We start from the raw sequence: 18,362 nt of genomic DNA, 5'->3' as shown, positions 1-18,362 counted from the left end.
GATTTGCAAATATAAGCTCTTTGGTTTAAATCATATCATGCCAAGTAAAAAAAACGTTTTTTTAAAGGATGTTTTTACCCTTTTTGGTGTTGATCCTTAAATTTGTTTGTGCGTTTGATATCATTTATATACAAATAACTTTTTTTGTTTGCTTAATTAATTTGTTATTTCCAAGCACTGAAGAAAGATGGTTTGTTTTTTAAAAAAGTATATCAGAAAAGATATGATTCCTGTCCCTGACCAACTGCAGCTATTGATAGGATGGAGGGACCATTATAGCACTATAATGCAGATAAGATTGGCTAGACAGATTAGATTATATATATAAGTGGAGTCTGTTAACGTTTATATTACTGGGACTCCGTGTTTCAGTCATAACCAGTTATAACTCTGAAGGGGCTATCTGCTTTAGAGTTGGGCCTAAAGGAGCGATCTCCTTTAGAGTTCTGACAAGTTCTGACTGAAACCGGAGTGGACTCTTATTGTCAGGGTTGAAAACAACTCCCTGCCCTGACTGCAGTAATTCCAGCTTCACTCATACACCAAAAACTCTCTTTGGCAGGGCCGGTCCTACTCTTAGGCAGGGTGAGGCAACTGCCTCAGGCAGCAGATGCTGGGGGGCAGGTCCCAACCCATTCCTCCTGAGCCTCAGGCAGCAGATGCTGGGGGGCAGGTCCCAACCCATTCCTCCTGAGCCTCCCTGACCATTCTCCACTGTCAGAGGACGGAGCTATGGCTCCAGCTTCTCTTACCCCCCCCTAAGCTAGCCTGCCAGTGTGGTGGTGGCGGTGACTGCCCCATTGCCGGTGTGGAAATAAAATCCAACTGTCGGTCCAGTCAGCTCCTGTATGTAGGAGTGGGATGAGGGCGGGCGGCACCTTATCCGCCTCACGCAGCAAAAGGTCTTGGAAAGGCCCTGCTCTGTGGACAGGGCTTACTGTGTACGTGCTTCTGCACACATCCACTCCTTCTGCTTTTCCTTTCCTCTTCTCCACAATCTTTCCCTATCAGATGTCTAACTTCTGGCCAGGGGTCAACAGTTCTTAAGAAGAAATAGACTGGGAGTAGCTGCATACCATTGTGAAATACTAAATACAGAAGTCCAGGTGGCTACACAATCCACGTGTTTTGGACTACAATGGACAACATCCCTGACCCTGGCCACATCCCCTTCTGATTGTGAGAGATCCACAGCAGCTGCTTCTCTTGGCAACCATTTTGTGTGCCATCCTCCATTTTCTGCACCGCCCTAGTTAGAGAACTACAATTTCCCAGCATGCACTGCAGCCAGAGAGCAGCATTCTCTTCTCTTTGGCAACAACGGACTAGGGCTTTGAGTGATGATGTGTCATCTAGAGGACAGAAAAGTAAAGTTGAGAAAACTATAGGGACATCTTTAGATTGAGCAAAAGCAGCGCCGCTCCCACTTTTGGCATGCAAATGATAAATTCATAGAATTCTGAGGAAAAGGTGGAGGGAGGCGTGGGCACCTCCCCTCTCTCTCATGCGCGCTTTTCTCCAAAAGAGAAAAGAGATATACTTGTAGTTTTCTTAACTTTCTCTTTCTATTCTCTAAATGACACATTATCACTCAAAGGCTTAGTCCACTACTGCCAAAGAGAAAAGAACGCTGCTGTCTGGTGGCAATGCATGTTGGGAATTGTAGTTCTCTGACTGGGGCTAGGGACTAGGGCTGTGCAGAAAATGGCGGATGGCACACAAAATGGCGGATGGCACACAAAATGGCCGCCGGGCTTTGGAATGCCGAATACGAAGCTTGTACAGCCCTCTTTACGAACATACGAACGCACACACTGAACTGCGCGCAACACTGCACATGCGAAGGAAAGTGCAAATTAGTGCCCGAAATGAAGGGAGAGGATCCGACCATTGTCTGAGAGCAGCTACATGTCTGGGAAAACATACTGAAGCGTAATGTTCATCACAAGAGTTAGCGACAAGAAACAAAAGAAAATAAGAGACCGACACCTACCTTGATATTGAAAGAATTCCGAGGAGACGAACTGGAGGAATACTGCTCATTTTTAGCCAAGTTGCTGTAATAGCTGCTGACTTTGTCATGAGAGGCCTTGTTCAAGACAGGGTCGTCTGTTATCGGGCAGATATAGTAATTATCTTCATCCTCGCTATCGGCGTCATGGCAATGCCCAGCGACGGCTTTTGTTACCTTGCCATTGTCGAGGCATTCGATGTGAAAGATCAGGTCTTCGTCCGCCATATTGGTGGGGCAGTGGCCTGACTCGTGTGATGATTGGAGTAGCCAGTATTACAGATGGGAGGACCTGGCAAAGAGGTGTGGGAGAAAACCAACAACTGAATTACTGGAAGGCGGGGCGGGATGTGGAAAGGAATATTCAGGCAACTTTTAGGGCAGGGTTTGGAACCTCAGCACCACGGGCCAAATCCTGCCCTCCTGGGTTCCCCAGACGTCCCCATTCCCTTCCCTTGACCCCTCCACCTTTTTGCCCGACCATCAACTGTTTGTTGATTTCCTGGGTTATGCACATTTCCCCCCACTATGGCTTAGTTACTGGACTGGGACTTGGGAGATCTGGGTTCTAGTCCCCATTCAACAATGAAGCTCAGTGGGTGACTTTGGGCCAGTCACTGACTCGCAATCTAACCTACCTCACAGGGTTGTTGTGGGGGGAAAAATGGAGAAGGACTATGTAAGCTGCCTCGAGGTCCTCATAAAAGGAAAAGAGGCAGGATATAAAAGGATAGTGCTTATCCTTCAGCACTAGAGAAAGGCTGCCGTCTTCTACTGCTGGGAAAAGACGTGGGGTCTGGAAGAGGAGGCAGGGATGCAGAGGAAACCCCCATGGGCCACATGGAGAAAATCTATAGGGCTAGAGGTTGCCTATCCCAGATATAAACAAACAAATATGCTAGTTGTCTAAATGGGCCTAGCATTTCATTGAAACTCTTTTTAGCTGTCTAAATAGTTTCAAATTTGTTTTCGATTTTGGATATTTAATTTTTTATGCTATATTTTATGCTGTATGTTATTGTCTTATGAAATGTTGGAAACTGTCCAGAGAGCTTCAGCCATTGGGCAGTATAGAAATTAATAATAGTAATCATCATCATCAAAAACTATATAGAAAAACTTCAGAAACTGGGCCTACCAAAATATATCCACACCAACATCCAGAAAGCAGTCATACTTAAAACATGCTCAATTGTCAGGAAATTCCTGAATCAGTAAAAGACTGCATGACTTGGCAAAGCCCACCATGACCGTCTACAAAAATTGCCACAACTGAGAAAAAAATATATAATAATAATAATAATACAATATCATTCCAGGAAGGACAACCTTGGTTTTTTTTGCAACCATTGTCCTAGTTTATCACATACATTTTTTTATTCCAAAAGTCATCAGTGTACAGAAATGTATTATATCCAATCTGTGCTTGAATGATATACATTTATACATATTTATATACAGTATTTCTTCGATTGTAAGACGCCACTGATTGTAAGATGCACACTAATTTCAGTACCACCAACAGAAAAAAACACCCTAAGACAAACTCGCGATTCTAAGACGCACCCCATTTTTAGAGATGTTTATATGAGAAAAAAAGTGTGTCATAGAATCGAAGAAATAGGGTATATACGCCACTAAAATATTTATATACATTTATATATATATGCGCCACTAAAAAGGCTCAGTGAAGTCCTAATTCTTGTGCTGTGTCCCAAACTGCCGTTAATACTCCCAACACAGTCTTCTACGGACGAGAACAAGCATTTGGCATTTAGCAGCGCACTGCAATAATTAAATGCCTCCTGTCAGAAGGGTGATATCATCCGGCAGTCCCAAACACCATCTGTGTATTGTTATCGATGCATGATTAGCCATGCGTCTCCAACCGCTATTTATATCTGCAAGTTCCCTCCGCCATAGCTACACTGGCGTCGAGGATAAACGGTATTTTGTGTTGGTTGTTCACGAGACAAAACCTGATCTCGAAAGTAGGGTTATCATAATAGCTCTTCCACTTTCGGTCTGTCATACTTAGAATCATAGAATAGCAGAGTTGGAAGGGGTCTACAAGGCCATCGAGTCCAACCCCCTGCTCAATGCAGGAATCCACCCTAAAGCATCCCCGACAGATGCTTGTCCAGCTGCCTCTTGAAGGCCTCTAGTGTGGGAGAGCCCACAACCTCCCTAGGTAACTGATTCCATTGTCGCACTGCTCTAACAGTCAGGAAGTTTTTCCTGATGTCCAGCTGAAATCTGGCTTCCTTTAACTTGAGCCCGTTATTCCGTGTCCTGCACTCTGGGAGGATCGAGAAGAGATCCATTACTTCCTTTAATGGGTCTGAAGACCGTGTCTGAAAAGTTTCTGACGCGCTGTAAACTATATCTGCTTCTTTTTCAGAGCTGAGAGCCACTCCAGCTGAGTAGGGCCATGCTGGAAGATCGCAGGGTCTTGGTCCAAATAGTCCATCAATGCATTTCGTAACTATGGTTATTGTCAATTACATGCAGACATACCAAGCTGCCTTAAAATGAGACTGACAGACTGTTCCATCTTGCTCAGAATTAGTGGAAACACAACAGCCACACTGGATCGGACAAAAGGACTCTCTGTCTATCCAGCACGCTGTTCCCGCAATGGCCAACCAGTACCTCTTAGGAAGTCCACAAGCAGGACATGAGTGCAGCAGAACCCTCTTGATTCACGTTCCCACTGCAGCGCACAATGGATGCTCTAGAAATTACGTCTTTTCCCCATTGTGTGAATGACGTCCGTAAAGGCCCCATTCAAGCAAGATGAAAGACGTGAACACAGCGTGGCCAAATCATACTTCTCTGTGCTTCTGTAGCTCCACAGTAACTAGAAGTTGAAGCAGAGTGTTTTTTTTCTGGAGGGGGAGGAGGGAAGCGAAGCACGCTGCAGCTGCTCCTTCTGATGGATGGGCTAAAGAAGGCCCTACCAGGGCTGTGGAGTAGGAGTCGGAAGCAATTCTTGGGTTACTGGAGTCGGAGTCGGTAAAAATGTACTGACTCCGACGCCTAATAAATTTAAATTGTACATAGAGTTGCGATATGTATATTCACTTGAATTTTATATTCAAATGATACTTTAATCTCGAAAAAGGTTTATGTTACTTATGTACCTAAATGAGTTCATTTCTTTTAAAATGGTCATTTATTAAGTTGTTTTAGGTGTTCAATTGTTTTTTTACTTTTTTGTAGTTTTGACTTTGATATCAAAGTATATACTTTAGATTTTTGAACTAGTAGAGAAAGTTGTTCCTGATTTTCTTTTATAGTTTCATATCCTATTACTTTATACTCTATAGTCTTTTGATAAACCGCCCAGAGAACTTCGGCTATGGGGCGATATAAATGCAATTAAATAAATAAATAAAAATATAACCTCATTGTTTTCATTTTTGGGCTTCTTTAATAAATAAAATTTTAAAAACCCAGAATGTCTTAGCTATAGCCTTTAGACCTGGGCTTTAACAGGTTAGGGTTCTAAAAAGTTGTGTGCTTGCAGTCGATGTAGGAAATACATAGGAAATTTATTTCCTATATCAATATATAATTAAAGGAGTCGGAGTTGGAGGTTTTATGTGCCGACTCCACAGCCCTGGGTCCTGCATTGCCAACATGTTCTTCCTGGGAGCAAACTGGATGGTTCCCTGCTTCCTGCCTGTGATGTGCCACCAGAAGGTACTATCCGTACGCCAGCCCTTTCTCCCAGGGAGACAAATTGCAGCACCAGGAGGAAACGCAGGTCTCAACATGCGCCCTTTCTCCAGCTCACAGCCGATCATGGCAAGTTCGAACTTGCCGTTCTCACCACCTGTTCCCACCACGTTACGAAAGGAACTGCAGCAGGAAGAACTGAGAGATCTCCCTCTGCTACCGTTGGCTTGCATGGCCAAAAAACTTCATCTCGTCTCATTAATCACAGGGGGCACCACCCAACACTTCAAAGGATCGCCAACACACCTTCCTCAGCACTCTGCTGCGCTTTTAATCATCATAATTAATACACATGCATTTATAGCATGTGGATGTATGTGTGTGATTGAAAATGCAGTCTGGTCTGTTAAAATCCTTCGGTTGTTTAAAACAGCATATGCCTTTGATACTAGCAGTAGCATGTAGCTATCAGGATTAGTAGCCTTTGATAGCCTTCTCCAGGAATTTGTCTAACCCCCTTTTAAAACCATCCAAATTGATGGCCACCGCTGCAGGTATCTTTTGTCATGCACTTGTGATTAGTCACTTACAGATGTTTGCGGGTCCTTTACACCATGTCATCAACCTCCTGGGCCTCTCTGTGCTTTATAACTTTTATCCCGCTTTTTTAAAAAAAAGGATTGGGGAAAGTTCGGCATTTTTTCTTTAGAAGTGCAATGAAGCATTGCAATGGCTACGTGTGCAATTCTGCTATCCCACAGCACCATCTAGTGGCTTTATAACAAAACATACAGAACTTGCAGAGAAAGGGAATCCCTGGAAAAAAGGACTTGTAAGCACGACTCAAGGAGCCAACCTTCATCCCACAAAGAATCTGGAAGCAGAAGCCCCAGTAAAGGTGCAGAATAAAACTCTACTGTAGAGAAGCCCACTGTCTTGTGGAAGTGAATTCCATAGTTTAACTATGTGCTGTGTGAAGAAGTCCTTTTCTGAATCTATCCTGAATCTCCCACCAATCTGGGGTGGGCAGAAGGTAGATCTAGATCTACTGCCAGATCTCTGGGTGATTTGCAATAGATCATCAAGAATTTCTGACTCCCAATTGTGTAACAGTAGAGACACAAATTATACTCCTGAAATGAAGAGTGATATTTTGTTTGAAAAGGCTATAAGCTCCATTCACTTCTAGTACTCAAATCAGATTTCTGGGCTCAAAATTCTTTAATTTGAGGCGTGTATCTTTTGCACCAGGTTCTGGTCAGTGGATCTTGAGGATCTAGTAAAAACCAAAGTAGATCCCGCAAGCCTGAAATCTGCCCACACTGGTGCAGACCAGGGACGGGGAATGTGTGGTCTGCCAAATGTTGTTAGACTTCAACACCCATCATCCTTCACCAATGGCTATGCTGGCTGGGGCTCATGGGTTTTGCAATCCAACAGCATATGTAGGCATACTGAGCAAAATGAGAAAAACTCATGCTAAGAGTCATTTTCAGTCAAGAAAATGCAGCAAATTCATCCTGTATGAAAGACAAAAGGAAAGAAAAGTATTACCTCTTGTGAAGCAACTTCCAGAAGATGAAGTTGACCACAAGCTTCCACACTTCACAGAACTCTTTGTCTTCAAGTAATCGGCAGGAATGGAGCAGAGCACAGAGCTAAACCTACCACCGGAGTTATTTAAGAACACACACACCACCCTGTGGATTAAAAAACAACCCGGTTACCACCAATGCCAAGAACTGGCCCACCATAATAAATCTTCCTATCAGATACAGTGAAACCTCTTCTGAGCTCAGCCATAAGCTAAAATTAGAGCTGGTATTTTCACCACTGAAAGGCATAGTGTAAGTTGCTCGCTCAGAATATAAATTTACACACCCTTCAACGAAATTGTTTAACATTGGAAGAAAATATTAAGTTTAACGTTCCCACAACCGCCAGAGAGTGAGTGGTTTGAAGACGCCATTTTGTCTTTGAAGCAAGGCAGGTCTGGGCCTGGCTGTCCCTGAATGGAGACCCTAAACGGAGGGAAGAGGGCAGACTCAATATACAGCACTCTGAATTTTCCATAGTAAAAGAGGGATTTTTTAAAAATGTAAATAATTTGGATATTCTGGTCTTTTTAAAATTTTCTTAAAATGGTACAAATTCATCCATATCTATAAAACAGAGAATATACAACTGGTTACACAAACAGATACATGACACATGGTCACATAGACGAATGTCATTGCTGTCAGATGTTCTGAGAAAAAGTCTTGAAGCGAGGGACGCACTAGGTAGGAGATACTTTCCAGGGCAGTGTCTACACTGCTTCAAAACAGTTTCTAACAGTAGTGACAACTGTTGGGGCCCAGGACACACTCCGTATACAGTTTTCAAACTATTTTCAAAGTGTCATGCCCGGCTTGGTGTAGATCTGGCCCAGGTCTTATTAGACTGAGTAGACCTTTCCATCCATCATGAGTCTCCAGGGCAGACCAAAATCCATCACCTTGATCAATCAAGTTAATGAATGGTGACCATGTACATTCAAAACGTATCACTATCTGATTGGTCTCTTAAATGTCTAAGTGTAGTGTATTGGCTAAGGTGTTGGACTGGGAGTCGGGAGATCCAGGTTCGAGTCCCCACTTGGCCATGGAAACCCACTGGGTGACTTTGGGCCAGTAACAGACTCTCAGTCCAACCTACCTCACAGGGTTGTTGTTGTGAAAATAACATGGAGAGGAGGAGGATTATGTATGCCGCCTTGGGTTCCTCAGAGGAAAAAAGGCGGGATACAAATAGAAGAAGAAGAAGAAGAAGAAGAAGAAGAAGAAGAAGAAGAAGAACAAGAAGTTGCTCAGTCAGTTTCTCCAACAATGCCAAGTTTCACACTCTCCTATACCAATCACACAAACCAGGGAGCCTCTCACACGTCCAGTTTTGGGCAGACTCGCCAAGCAGCCGATATACTGGTCTTCTTGACACGGTATTATATGATCCCGTAGATCTGTCTTGACCACCCTGCTGCCTCCAAGACGTGTTTACATCTGTGAGGTGGCAGGTTCATTTATTTATTTATTCCATTTCTACCTCACTCTTCCACCAGGAAAATGGCGCCCAGTGTTGGGAAAGCTGTTATAGACTTCGCCCCGGTTTGTTTTGTTGTCCTAGACACACACATGAATCCTTCCCCTTTTATAGCTATGCTTTATCATCTGCTGATTAGCACGATAATCACGGTACACTGAACAAACGGGAGCGGAACGGGATCATTTCTGCTCTTCATGGCTGCCACTTCTTTACTTCCTCTCCCTTCACAACCATGGCAGCTGATGCAGTGCTCTCAACCACATCCCTCACCCAGGGAAAACATCCCAAGAGAGCTGCAAAGCGGCCCCTGTACACCTCCTTTAATGGGCAGCAGATGGATTTTTATTTATTTTATTTATTACTATTATATCCCAACTCCCTTCCACTGTAGAACTCAAGGCTGTCCGCGCAGGGTTCCTCATGCAGTCTCCCATCCAGGCATTGACCAGACCGAGAGCTGTTTAGCTTCACAAGGTGGCCGCATTTTCCACCCTAAGACCATGTTCTGGGATCTATCACCTAAACATTTTAAGCAGCTGAGGTGGCCCCCTCCTCAAATTTTGGCATGCAAGGCAGTTACCTAATTTATCTTTATGGTTGGACTGACGCTCCCCACTGCCCGTCCTGTCCCAAAATACAAGGACACTTCATTCCCTAATAAGTAACTGGCAGCAAATAACGAAGTAATAAGTAACTTTCTGTTGCTACAGGGACGTGTTTGTTGGGTTTTGGTGCTCTCCTGGCTTCAAACGAAGCACATGCTGCAGGAAAATGCAAAAAGAGCTTAAGATAGAAGTGAGGAACTTGCGGACCCCAGATGTTTTGGTCTTATGGGGGTGGGGCGTAGCTCGGTGGTAGATCACCTGCGTTGCACGCAGAAGGTCCCAGGTTTGATCGCTGGCATTTCCAGGTAGGACAGGGAACAACAACAACACCTCCTACCTGAAATCCTGGAGAACCGCTGCCTATCTTTTGACAATACTGGGCTAGATGAAGCCGTGGTCTGATTCAGGGCAAAGCAGGCCTTCCAGATGTTTCGACCTATGATTCCCATGATCCCTCACCATTGGCTAATGGTGAGGGATCATGGGAATGGGCTGATGGGAGTTGTAGGCTAAAACATGTGGAGGACCACAAGTGACCCACCCCAGCTTGACAAGGCAGAATTACCTGGCAGAAATTGAGGTGTGTGTGTTACAATCAATTAGACACTACAGAACTGCCCCTCCCATTAGGTAGAGTGAAGCAGTTGCCTCAGGTGGCAGATGCTGGGAGGTGGCAGGAAGATGTTGGAGGAGAGACTGCTCTGTGCCCCCTTCATTAGCCTGCTGCTTTCAGGTGCAGTGGAAGATGTTGCCCCATCAAAAATCTAGTTGAAAAATTCATCTCTGTCGTGTTTCTCAGAACACTCCTGCTTTTGATGGGAGGCAAATGATGAGGCCTGCTAAGTAATCCACAAAGTTTTATTAAGCATCAAATGTCAGTTCAAGAAGAATAGGAAGCCACTTCCTAAACGCCCGTAATTTCAGAGCAGCTGGTGCGGAGGCAGGTTCTGGCGTAATCGAACTGACTTTCTCACGCCTTCCTTCCGCCCTGTGCGTTTGAGCTCCTGGCGGACCCTAGCATCAGCTAGCTTGTCGGGACGCTCACCTCCAGAAGAAAGCTCACTTCCCACTGAGAGTGTAGGATTTGGCCTTGAGGAGAGAAGCTCTGGAGAGGGCTGACTCCCAGCTGGGGAATCGCCCGTGAGAGCTTCCTCCCCCACTGGTACAGGCTGGCTGGTGTCTGGCGCTGCGTCTTCTAGTTCTGAATCTGATTCTGATTGATTACCTGAAACCTCTTCTCCCAAAACAGGGGCAGTAGGGTTAGACATGACAATCTGCCAGTTGGCTTTTCGTTCATGGAATGGGGCGCCATCTTGTTCTTCACTTCAGGCAGCAAAATATCTCGGGCCAGTCCTGAGACACCGTCACTCTCCACATCTTCCCCAAGATTCAGAGGCTACTCAAATTGGACATCTCATACGCAAAGATCCCAATGCACTTTTCTCATGTCCCGGCCCCTAAGCGAAGTACAAACGCTGTGCAGTCAAGCAGGATTGGAGATGTTTCTGAAACTAATGTAACCGCTCCAAGCCTTATCTCGACGACAGGCAGAAGCTGTGGCAGGGAGCCGTTTGCTTTCCTGAGAACACCCTGTACTTTCTCTATTTTAACAGCATCCACGCAGCAGTGCCAAATGAGCAGACTTCACAAAGCCATGATTTCGTTCCCCCTCCCAATGGCAGCCAAGACCGAACCTATGGGGGAAGGGAAGGTTATGTCCTGGTGAGGCATTCTCCTTTCCTCGTGCCAAGAAAACGACAGAGACCTGTTATTCAACCCTGCTGGTGTGTGTGTGTGTGGAGAGGGCGCGGCTCATCTATCAAGGTGGCATTTTGTCCGTACACAAAATGGAGTTTTGTGTACCCCCCTACCCCGCAAAACAAGAAATCCAAATTCTGCACTAAGAAAAACAGAGCTTTTCAAGGGCTATAAATGTCAGGTGTGCTTTAGGGTGGATTCCTGCATTGAGCAGAAGGTTGGACTCGATGGCCCTTCCAACTCTGCTATTCTATGATTCTACGACAAATGAAAGCCAACGAAATAAGCTTACGCTTGCAATATTTAGTCCCCCGGCACTAGATTTTTTTAAAAAAAGTATCACCTACACGCTTTGCAGCCTATCTGCAGGCTTAAGGAAGAGAAGCATTTTTTCCCCGTTCTGTTTTTAAACGAGAGCTGGATTCATCATCTATAAACTCAGCATGCTGAATTTTGCAACCGTTATCAATTCCTGTCTGTTGTGTACATGCAGGCTTTTTTGTTTATTGACTCAAGTTCCACCTTTCTGCTGATGCACCCAAGTGGTTCACAATTTAAAATAACAGTTTATAATCTAGCAGACACTATACAAAAGGGGGGTGGGGAACAGGGCAGGAAGAAAAAACACATAAAGCTTTATACAGCTGAGGACCACAATACGTGACAGAATATCTCACCCAGCTTGAACCCACCTGCACACTACGTTCATTGTTTAAGGCCCTCTTCCAAGTGCTTCTTCTGAGGGTGGCTTAAAAAGTGGCAACAAGGTAGAGGGCCTTCTCAGTGGTGTCCCCCCACCGGTTATGGAATGAGTGCCAACATTCTTATCTTCCTCTACTCCCAAGCATTTGGCAGTGTACAATAGATTTTTAGTCAACTCATGGGGATAATGTATGAATATATGTGTGTGTATGTATGTCTGCTGTCTGTTTATACATCTGTAGCTAAATTGTTTTTATATTGTGCACAATACTGTATTTCTTTAAAGATCTTTAATCTTTGTAAACTGCCCAGAGAACTATTGGGCGATATAGAAATGAAATAAAATGAATGAAAACAAGCAAATTAAGGTACCAACTGTTACATAATGACTAAGGGCTTCTCTAAATGAGAGATTTATAGCATGCTTGTGAGTGGCCACTCACGGACGTTTCCCCAGTAATCCCGTGTTTTAAAAACAGAGATAATTCAGTATCTAATTTTTGATGGGATTCATTCCGCCACTAGATGGCAAAGTTTTATAGAAAATAATAGGCTGCAATAGGATTCCCTTTTCAATTCAAAATCACTTGGTCGCTGCCGTTGTAAATGCAAAAAGATCTGAGACCTAACAAGGGTGCGGGGTTTTTTTCTTAATGTAGGGAGGCCCTAAGTGGACACCACTGAAGATATTAATGTGTGGAGCACACTTTCCATTATAGTAACCACTTCTGCCTTGCAGCCTGATAGATGCAGAGTCGTGCAAAGAGATGGCTCCATGATTGATATGCCCTCGGCTGCCCAGAAAAAATGCATTCAACATTTGGTGCAGGCTAAAAAGCAAAATAAAATTCATGATCCAATGCAAAAACAGCAGGAAACAATCCTAGTGTTGGGGAAAATTGAGTATGACCAATTCGCCCATTTCAAGCAAGTGGCCGGTCTGTCCTCAAGAGGCACTTACGAGAAAGATCAGATCGTCCTGTAAACACTGAAGAAATAATTATATATATTCTGCTTTTATTTACATTGGGTGTGTGCCTCATTTGCAGCGTGCAACAGGGCTAAAGCAACGGCAAGACAGGCTGGGATCGTCAAATAATCACAGATGGCATGCATTCAACTTCGGGGTGTGTGTGTTTCTGCATCATACCACCCAGAAAGTGAAGGATCCTATGCAATCTTTAATGCAAAAATAGTCCCAGTACAACAAAATGCATAAAACTTGCATTCTTGCTCCTCTTTGCATGCAGAGATTTATGCCTTCAAGGCCTTCAGTAGGCCTTTCTTTGATTAAACAGAGATAGATCTGTTAGATTATCATGTGTTTTCTTTCCCTCAATCCTCATGAACGTACAACCCCATCTTAGTATTGTAGGACAGAACTAAGCAGAATGCTATTTTTGCAACAGTTTGGCATGGCAGAACTGTGATGGCTACATAATTTTTAGCATATATACCGTACACAGCGACTGGAATCATGTAGCTGTGTTTGCAACATTTCTTTTCTCCCTCCATCTGTTCCACTTTCAGATCCCCCATGTTTATGCAGACAAAGAGACATGTGAGCTTGTCAATAACCAGATCTGCTGACCGGGTGCCTTCGGGTGCCATGACATGACATCAACGCCCTGCAATCAAACACTCCAGGAAAATTCTCTGAGAAATGGGAAGCTGACTGCAATCCGGTTAAGTGCACTCCGGTTAGCAGCAAGAGTTGGCTTTTGGTTTCCTGGATAAGCACCTAAATTGCCTTGGCTTCGATCACAGTACATTTAATTCCGTTACATAACTGTGGATACATTAAAATGCATAACACCCTACTGCAAATGCTCTTTTACAGTCTGGTCCTGTTTTCCCAAAGGTAAATCTCACTGTGTTCAACGGTGCCCCGTTGCCTGGGAGTCAGCTCAGTGGGGCCCATTTCCCAAAGTAAACATATAGAGGATTGTGCTGCTAAAATGCTATTTTTTTCCTGTAGGACTTTTCTGCACATTCACTGCAAAACGACACACGCTGCTATCCTATTCCAATGGCCCACGGACAAATACGACATGGAGCATGTTAGGAAAAAAGCTATGCAGAACGAAAGTCCTTTATCCTGATGCTCAAATTTCAAACGAAAATGCCCACATTACATTCTGTGACTAATTAAGAAGTGTTATTTGAGATAGTACAATCATCCTGGGTGGACGATGGAAGTCGTGGAGGGCGTCGGATTGGAAAAGGCTGAGCCACGTTGTTTTGGATTTGAAAACATCCGTTATCTTGCATGGCGGTTGCCTAGTCCTATTTAATCTGCAGAGCCCTTAATCTTATTATTTTGCTTTTTATCGAAAAGCAGCAGGGTAACAGATGCCACCAAACCCTTCTCTCTTTCCCTAGTGCAGACACTAATTGGCTGGGAAACATATTTGAGTGGGAGCAAAGAAACGCAAGGAGATGTAACTGCCCAGGATGAGGGTACAGAGGAAGGTAAATACGCAGCATGACACCTGGCTCATTTCAGAACATCCGACCCACGAACACACAGCAAAACACAGAGACGGCATAAACTGGGCACATTCTGTATTAAAGAACTCAATAGCAGCAGGAGTGTCACAGCTAGGATTTCAGGGGCTCGTCAGCTTCACAGCTATTTTAACAGGGATGTTGCAGAGCTGAGAGGGGGACCTCAGAGAGCATCCAATCCAACCCACGGCTGCGAGAGGACTCTGCTCTCCCACTGATCACCAGCCGCGCTCCACAAACAAAGCAGGCCACGAACAAAGCACGTCGCACACCCAGGTTCCCCGCAGAGCAGGTGACTCAGGCAAGCGAGCCAAGCCACGCACTGGAGGAGAGAAAGAAATTAAACATGAAGCCGCCTTACATGGAGTTTAAGGAGACTCCAAGGATTGAACCTGACAACCTTTTTGCATGCAATATGCATGCTCTATTACTGGTTCCAACTGATCCTTCTTCAAGTGTGATGCCTGGAGCTGGACAAAGTATCTGATGTGAAGTTTGATCGGCACACAGTTGAGTCGATCTGGTTTGGGATTATGGAAGCTACAGTCTATCACACTTGAGGGCACCAGATGGGGGAACGCTGACCGAAAGCCTAAAAAGTCCTCTTTTCCAATGCTGATTTCCCCCCCTCCCCGGGGAATCCGGCTTCATTAAAACACATGGAATGGGATGGAGTGCAAAACACCGCTTGTGACACGAGAAGAACGAAAGCCCCAGCAAGATCATAAATGGTGACAAAACCAAACACACACACCGCACTCACCCTTCCGGATCTCGAGAAGAAACGAAACGAGTCACCAGAATACAAACTCTAAAATCCAGCCTCAGTCCATGGACACCACAGGCAATGTTTCTGTCCACATTGTCGCTTGGAATTCCCAGCTAACTGCCACGCTGTGTTTCTATTTTGGCAATGCTCTTTTCTTTTTAACCCCCCCTTTTTTTGCATGGGGGGGGGGGATTTCTTTCCTTTGCTTTCTGTTTCTGCAACCCGCTAACCTACAGCCCAGCCGCCAAGGCGGAGGTCAGCAGCAGCGGCGTGGAAGTTCCCAAGAAAGCTGTCGAATTCAGACGTGTCAGCAAAAAAAAAAAAGGGGGGGGGGAATCTTGAGGCAGAAGAGAGAAGGGAGAGGCTTGTCCATCTGGGTGCTTCTTTTAGAGTATATGGAGGAGGGGGGAGACGGTGAAAACCCACCCTGGAGCTGCCTGCCACGTTTGTGAACCCCAGCCAGGGCCTGTGTCCTAACTGGGAACGCCCCCCCACAAAAAAGCGCACAGATACACATACCTACATGCGAGGAGAGACTTACTCAGAGCGCGCCTGTTCAGACGACACGCTAAGCCCATGGTGACGCCGCTAGCCCTTTTGCAGCAAACGGTTAGCGAGCGTGTTTAAACCGTGGTTATGGCGCCACCATGGCTAGGAATGGTTCACACGACACGCTAAGCCATTCTGTTTCGCTAAGCCGTGGTTTAGCGTGTCGTCTGAACGGGGTCACACACGCAACACACCCACACACCCACACACGAGACCAACGCCTGCCTTTGCTCGCACGGGCGCGTAGGAATTGCCCCTCGCCTGGCCTACCTTGCTGCAGAAATCCACGCCCAGCGAGAGCCTTTGCAGCCCCGGGGAAAGGTCTTTCTTGCGGGCACGCGGGCCGCGTCCCCCTGCCTTAAATTCCTCGCTCTTCCCTCCGGCCGGAGGAAAGAAAGCCACCGCGAAGCCCCCGGAGAGCCGGGCAGGGAGGCTGGCTGGCGAGCGAGCGAGCCAAGGGGCCAAGAGAGCGCGCGCGCCGGCTCCTTCCTCTGGGACTGGAGACTGGGGCGCAGCGAGCACGTTCCGGCGCGCAGCGAGCGACAACAGCGGCAGCCGCTCGGCCTCGCCCTCCTCCGGGCTCGGCTGCGCCTCCCTCGCTCGGCCCCCGAGGAATTGGAGGAGGCGGTGCTGCCAGGCGAGAGGCCGGGCCGCTGCTTCTTAGCCCTCTCCATGCGCTGGGGGGGGGGGGGGGAGAGGGAACAGCCACCAGCGTTGTTGCCGTGGTTAATAAAATGCACGCTTCCCATCGCAGTCTCCAAGCGACTTACACACACGCATTCAGAAATCCATAATTTATATCACGGGGGGGAAAAACCCCATGATCACCATAAACCATAAGGACCACATCATATAATGTAAACCATATATTACACTATGTTATATTCCATAATTTAGGGTGACCCTATGAAAAGGAGGACAGGGCTCCTGTATCTTTAACAGTTGTATTGAAAGAGGAATTTCAGCAGGTGTCATTTGTAGGCATGCAGCACCTGGTGAAATTTCCTCTTCATCACAACCGTTAAAGCTGCAGGAGCTATACTAGAGTGGCCAGATTTTAAAAAGGGCAGGGCACCTGCAGCATTAACTGTTGTGATGGAGAGGGAATTTCACCAGGTTCTCCATATATACAAACGGCACCTGCTGAAATTCCCTTTTCTATGCAACTGTTAAGCCCGGTCCTCCTTTTCATATGGTTACCCTACATAATTCCTATCACAGAAAACCCACAATCTATATCACAGGGGGGAAACCCCCCCAAGTCAATATAAAGCATGATCAGCAAATAATATAAACCATATATTATATTATATTATATTGCATAATTCGTATCACAGAACCCTACCAGAAATCAATATAAACTACAATCAGCACATAATATAATATAAACCATATGTTATATTATATTATATTATATTGTGTAATTCATATCACAGAACCCTACCAGAAATCAATATAAACTATAATCAGCACAAAATGTAATATAAATCACATATTATATTATATTAATTATATTGTGTAATTCATATCAGAGAACCCCCACCCCAAATCAATATAAATGATAATCAGCACAAAAATTAATATAAATCACATATTATATTATATTGTGTAATTCATATCGGAGAACCCCTACCCCAAATCAAAATAAATGATAATCTGCACAAAATGCAATATAAACCACATATTATATTATATTATATTATATTATATTATTATATTATATTATATGAACAGCCCTGCTGGATCAGACCAATGGGACATGAGTGCAACAGAACCCTCCTACCCAAGTTCCCCAGTTACTGGTGTATGTAAGCTGATATATCAACTACGTACTTATCTGGACAGAGGTAGCCTGGCTGGAATTATCCATGCTCTGATAACCTCCCGTCTGGATTACAGCAATGCCTTATACATGTGGTTGCCTTTGGAAATGGTCTGGAAACTTCAGCTGGTCCAAAACAGGGCAGCAAGGCTGTTAACAAGGTCTGGCCAACATGGATCATATCATGCCAGTATTTTTCAATCTGCACTGGCTGCCAGTCCATGTCTACGCCCAATTCAAAGGTCTGCTATTAACATTAAAAGCCTTGGGGCCAGGTTACCTGAAGGATTGCGGCATGCATACAAATGACACCTGCTGAAATTCTCTTTTCTATACAACTGTTAAAGATACAGGAGCCCTGTGCTCCTTTTCATATGGTCACCCTATGGCTCTTACTTACTTCTTTACTTACTTCCCTGAGAATAGGGAGCTTTGTTAAGTTCAGGTTGTTCAAGGCCGTAGAGCCAGTAAAATCAATTTGATGGCTGGTAGTTTCAGTTAAGGGAGCAGGGACATGTAAGCCAATCTAAGAACTTGGGTATAAATCCATTTAGAGAGCTCATATTTTAACCTAAGTCAGTATGGCTATTATCCATTCCACTGCAAAGCATTTTTGTTATTTGTGACAGTGCTAGGACAAAATGTGAACTTTGTACCATATGTACCAGCCCAAACCCTAAGATAATCTTTAGCAGTCCTTCTCCGGGAATCCCTGTCAAAGGAAGTGAGGTGGGTAGCTACCAAGAAGAGGGCCTTTTCTGCTGTGGCACCCTGGTTACAGAATAAGCTTCCGCGAGAGCCTCACCAGGCCCCTACATTGCGCTCTTTCCTGCACCAGGTGGAGAGCTGTTTATTTCCCCAGGCATTTTAATCTTT

General features: G+C 45.0%; 1 protein-coding gene across 3 annotated transcripts in view; it reads right to left on the bottom strand.

Moving 5' to 3' along the window:
- Positions 1 to 16,111, bottom strand: part of EEF2K (eukaryotic elongation factor 2 kinase) — a 48,596-nt gene extending 32,485 nt beyond the window's left edge. For 2 of the 3 annotated variants that reach the window (XM_063143363.1, XM_063143365.1), the window contains exons 1-3: positions 15,935 to 16,111; positions 7,247 to 7,392; positions 1,994 to 2,303 (exon numbers count right to left, since the gene is read on the bottom strand). In XM_063143363.1, coding sequence (XP_062999433.1) covers positions 1,994 to 2,239 — 246 coding nt within the window. In that variant the 5' untranslated portion in view covers positions 2,240 to 2,303; positions 7,247 to 7,392; positions 15,935 to 16,111. The remainder of the gene's footprint in view (positions 1 to 1,993; positions 2,304 to 7,246; positions 7,393 to 15,934) is intronic. The other variant, XM_063143364.1, reaches the window with a different exon arrangement.
- Between the last annotated feature and the right edge of the window lie 2,251 nt (positions 16,112 to 18,362).

The sequence above is a fragment of the Elgaria multicarinata genome, chromosome 17, assembly GCF_023053635.1.
Source record: "Elgaria multicarinata webbii isolate HBS135686 ecotype San Diego chromosome 17, rElgMul1.1.pri, whole genome shotgun sequence".
NCBI lineage: Eukaryota > Metazoa > Chordata > Lepidosauria > Squamata > Anguidae > Elgaria > Elgaria multicarinata.
The sequence above is the reverse complement of the archived record's forward strand: the minus strand, read 5'-3'. Positions and strand labels throughout refer to the sequence as shown.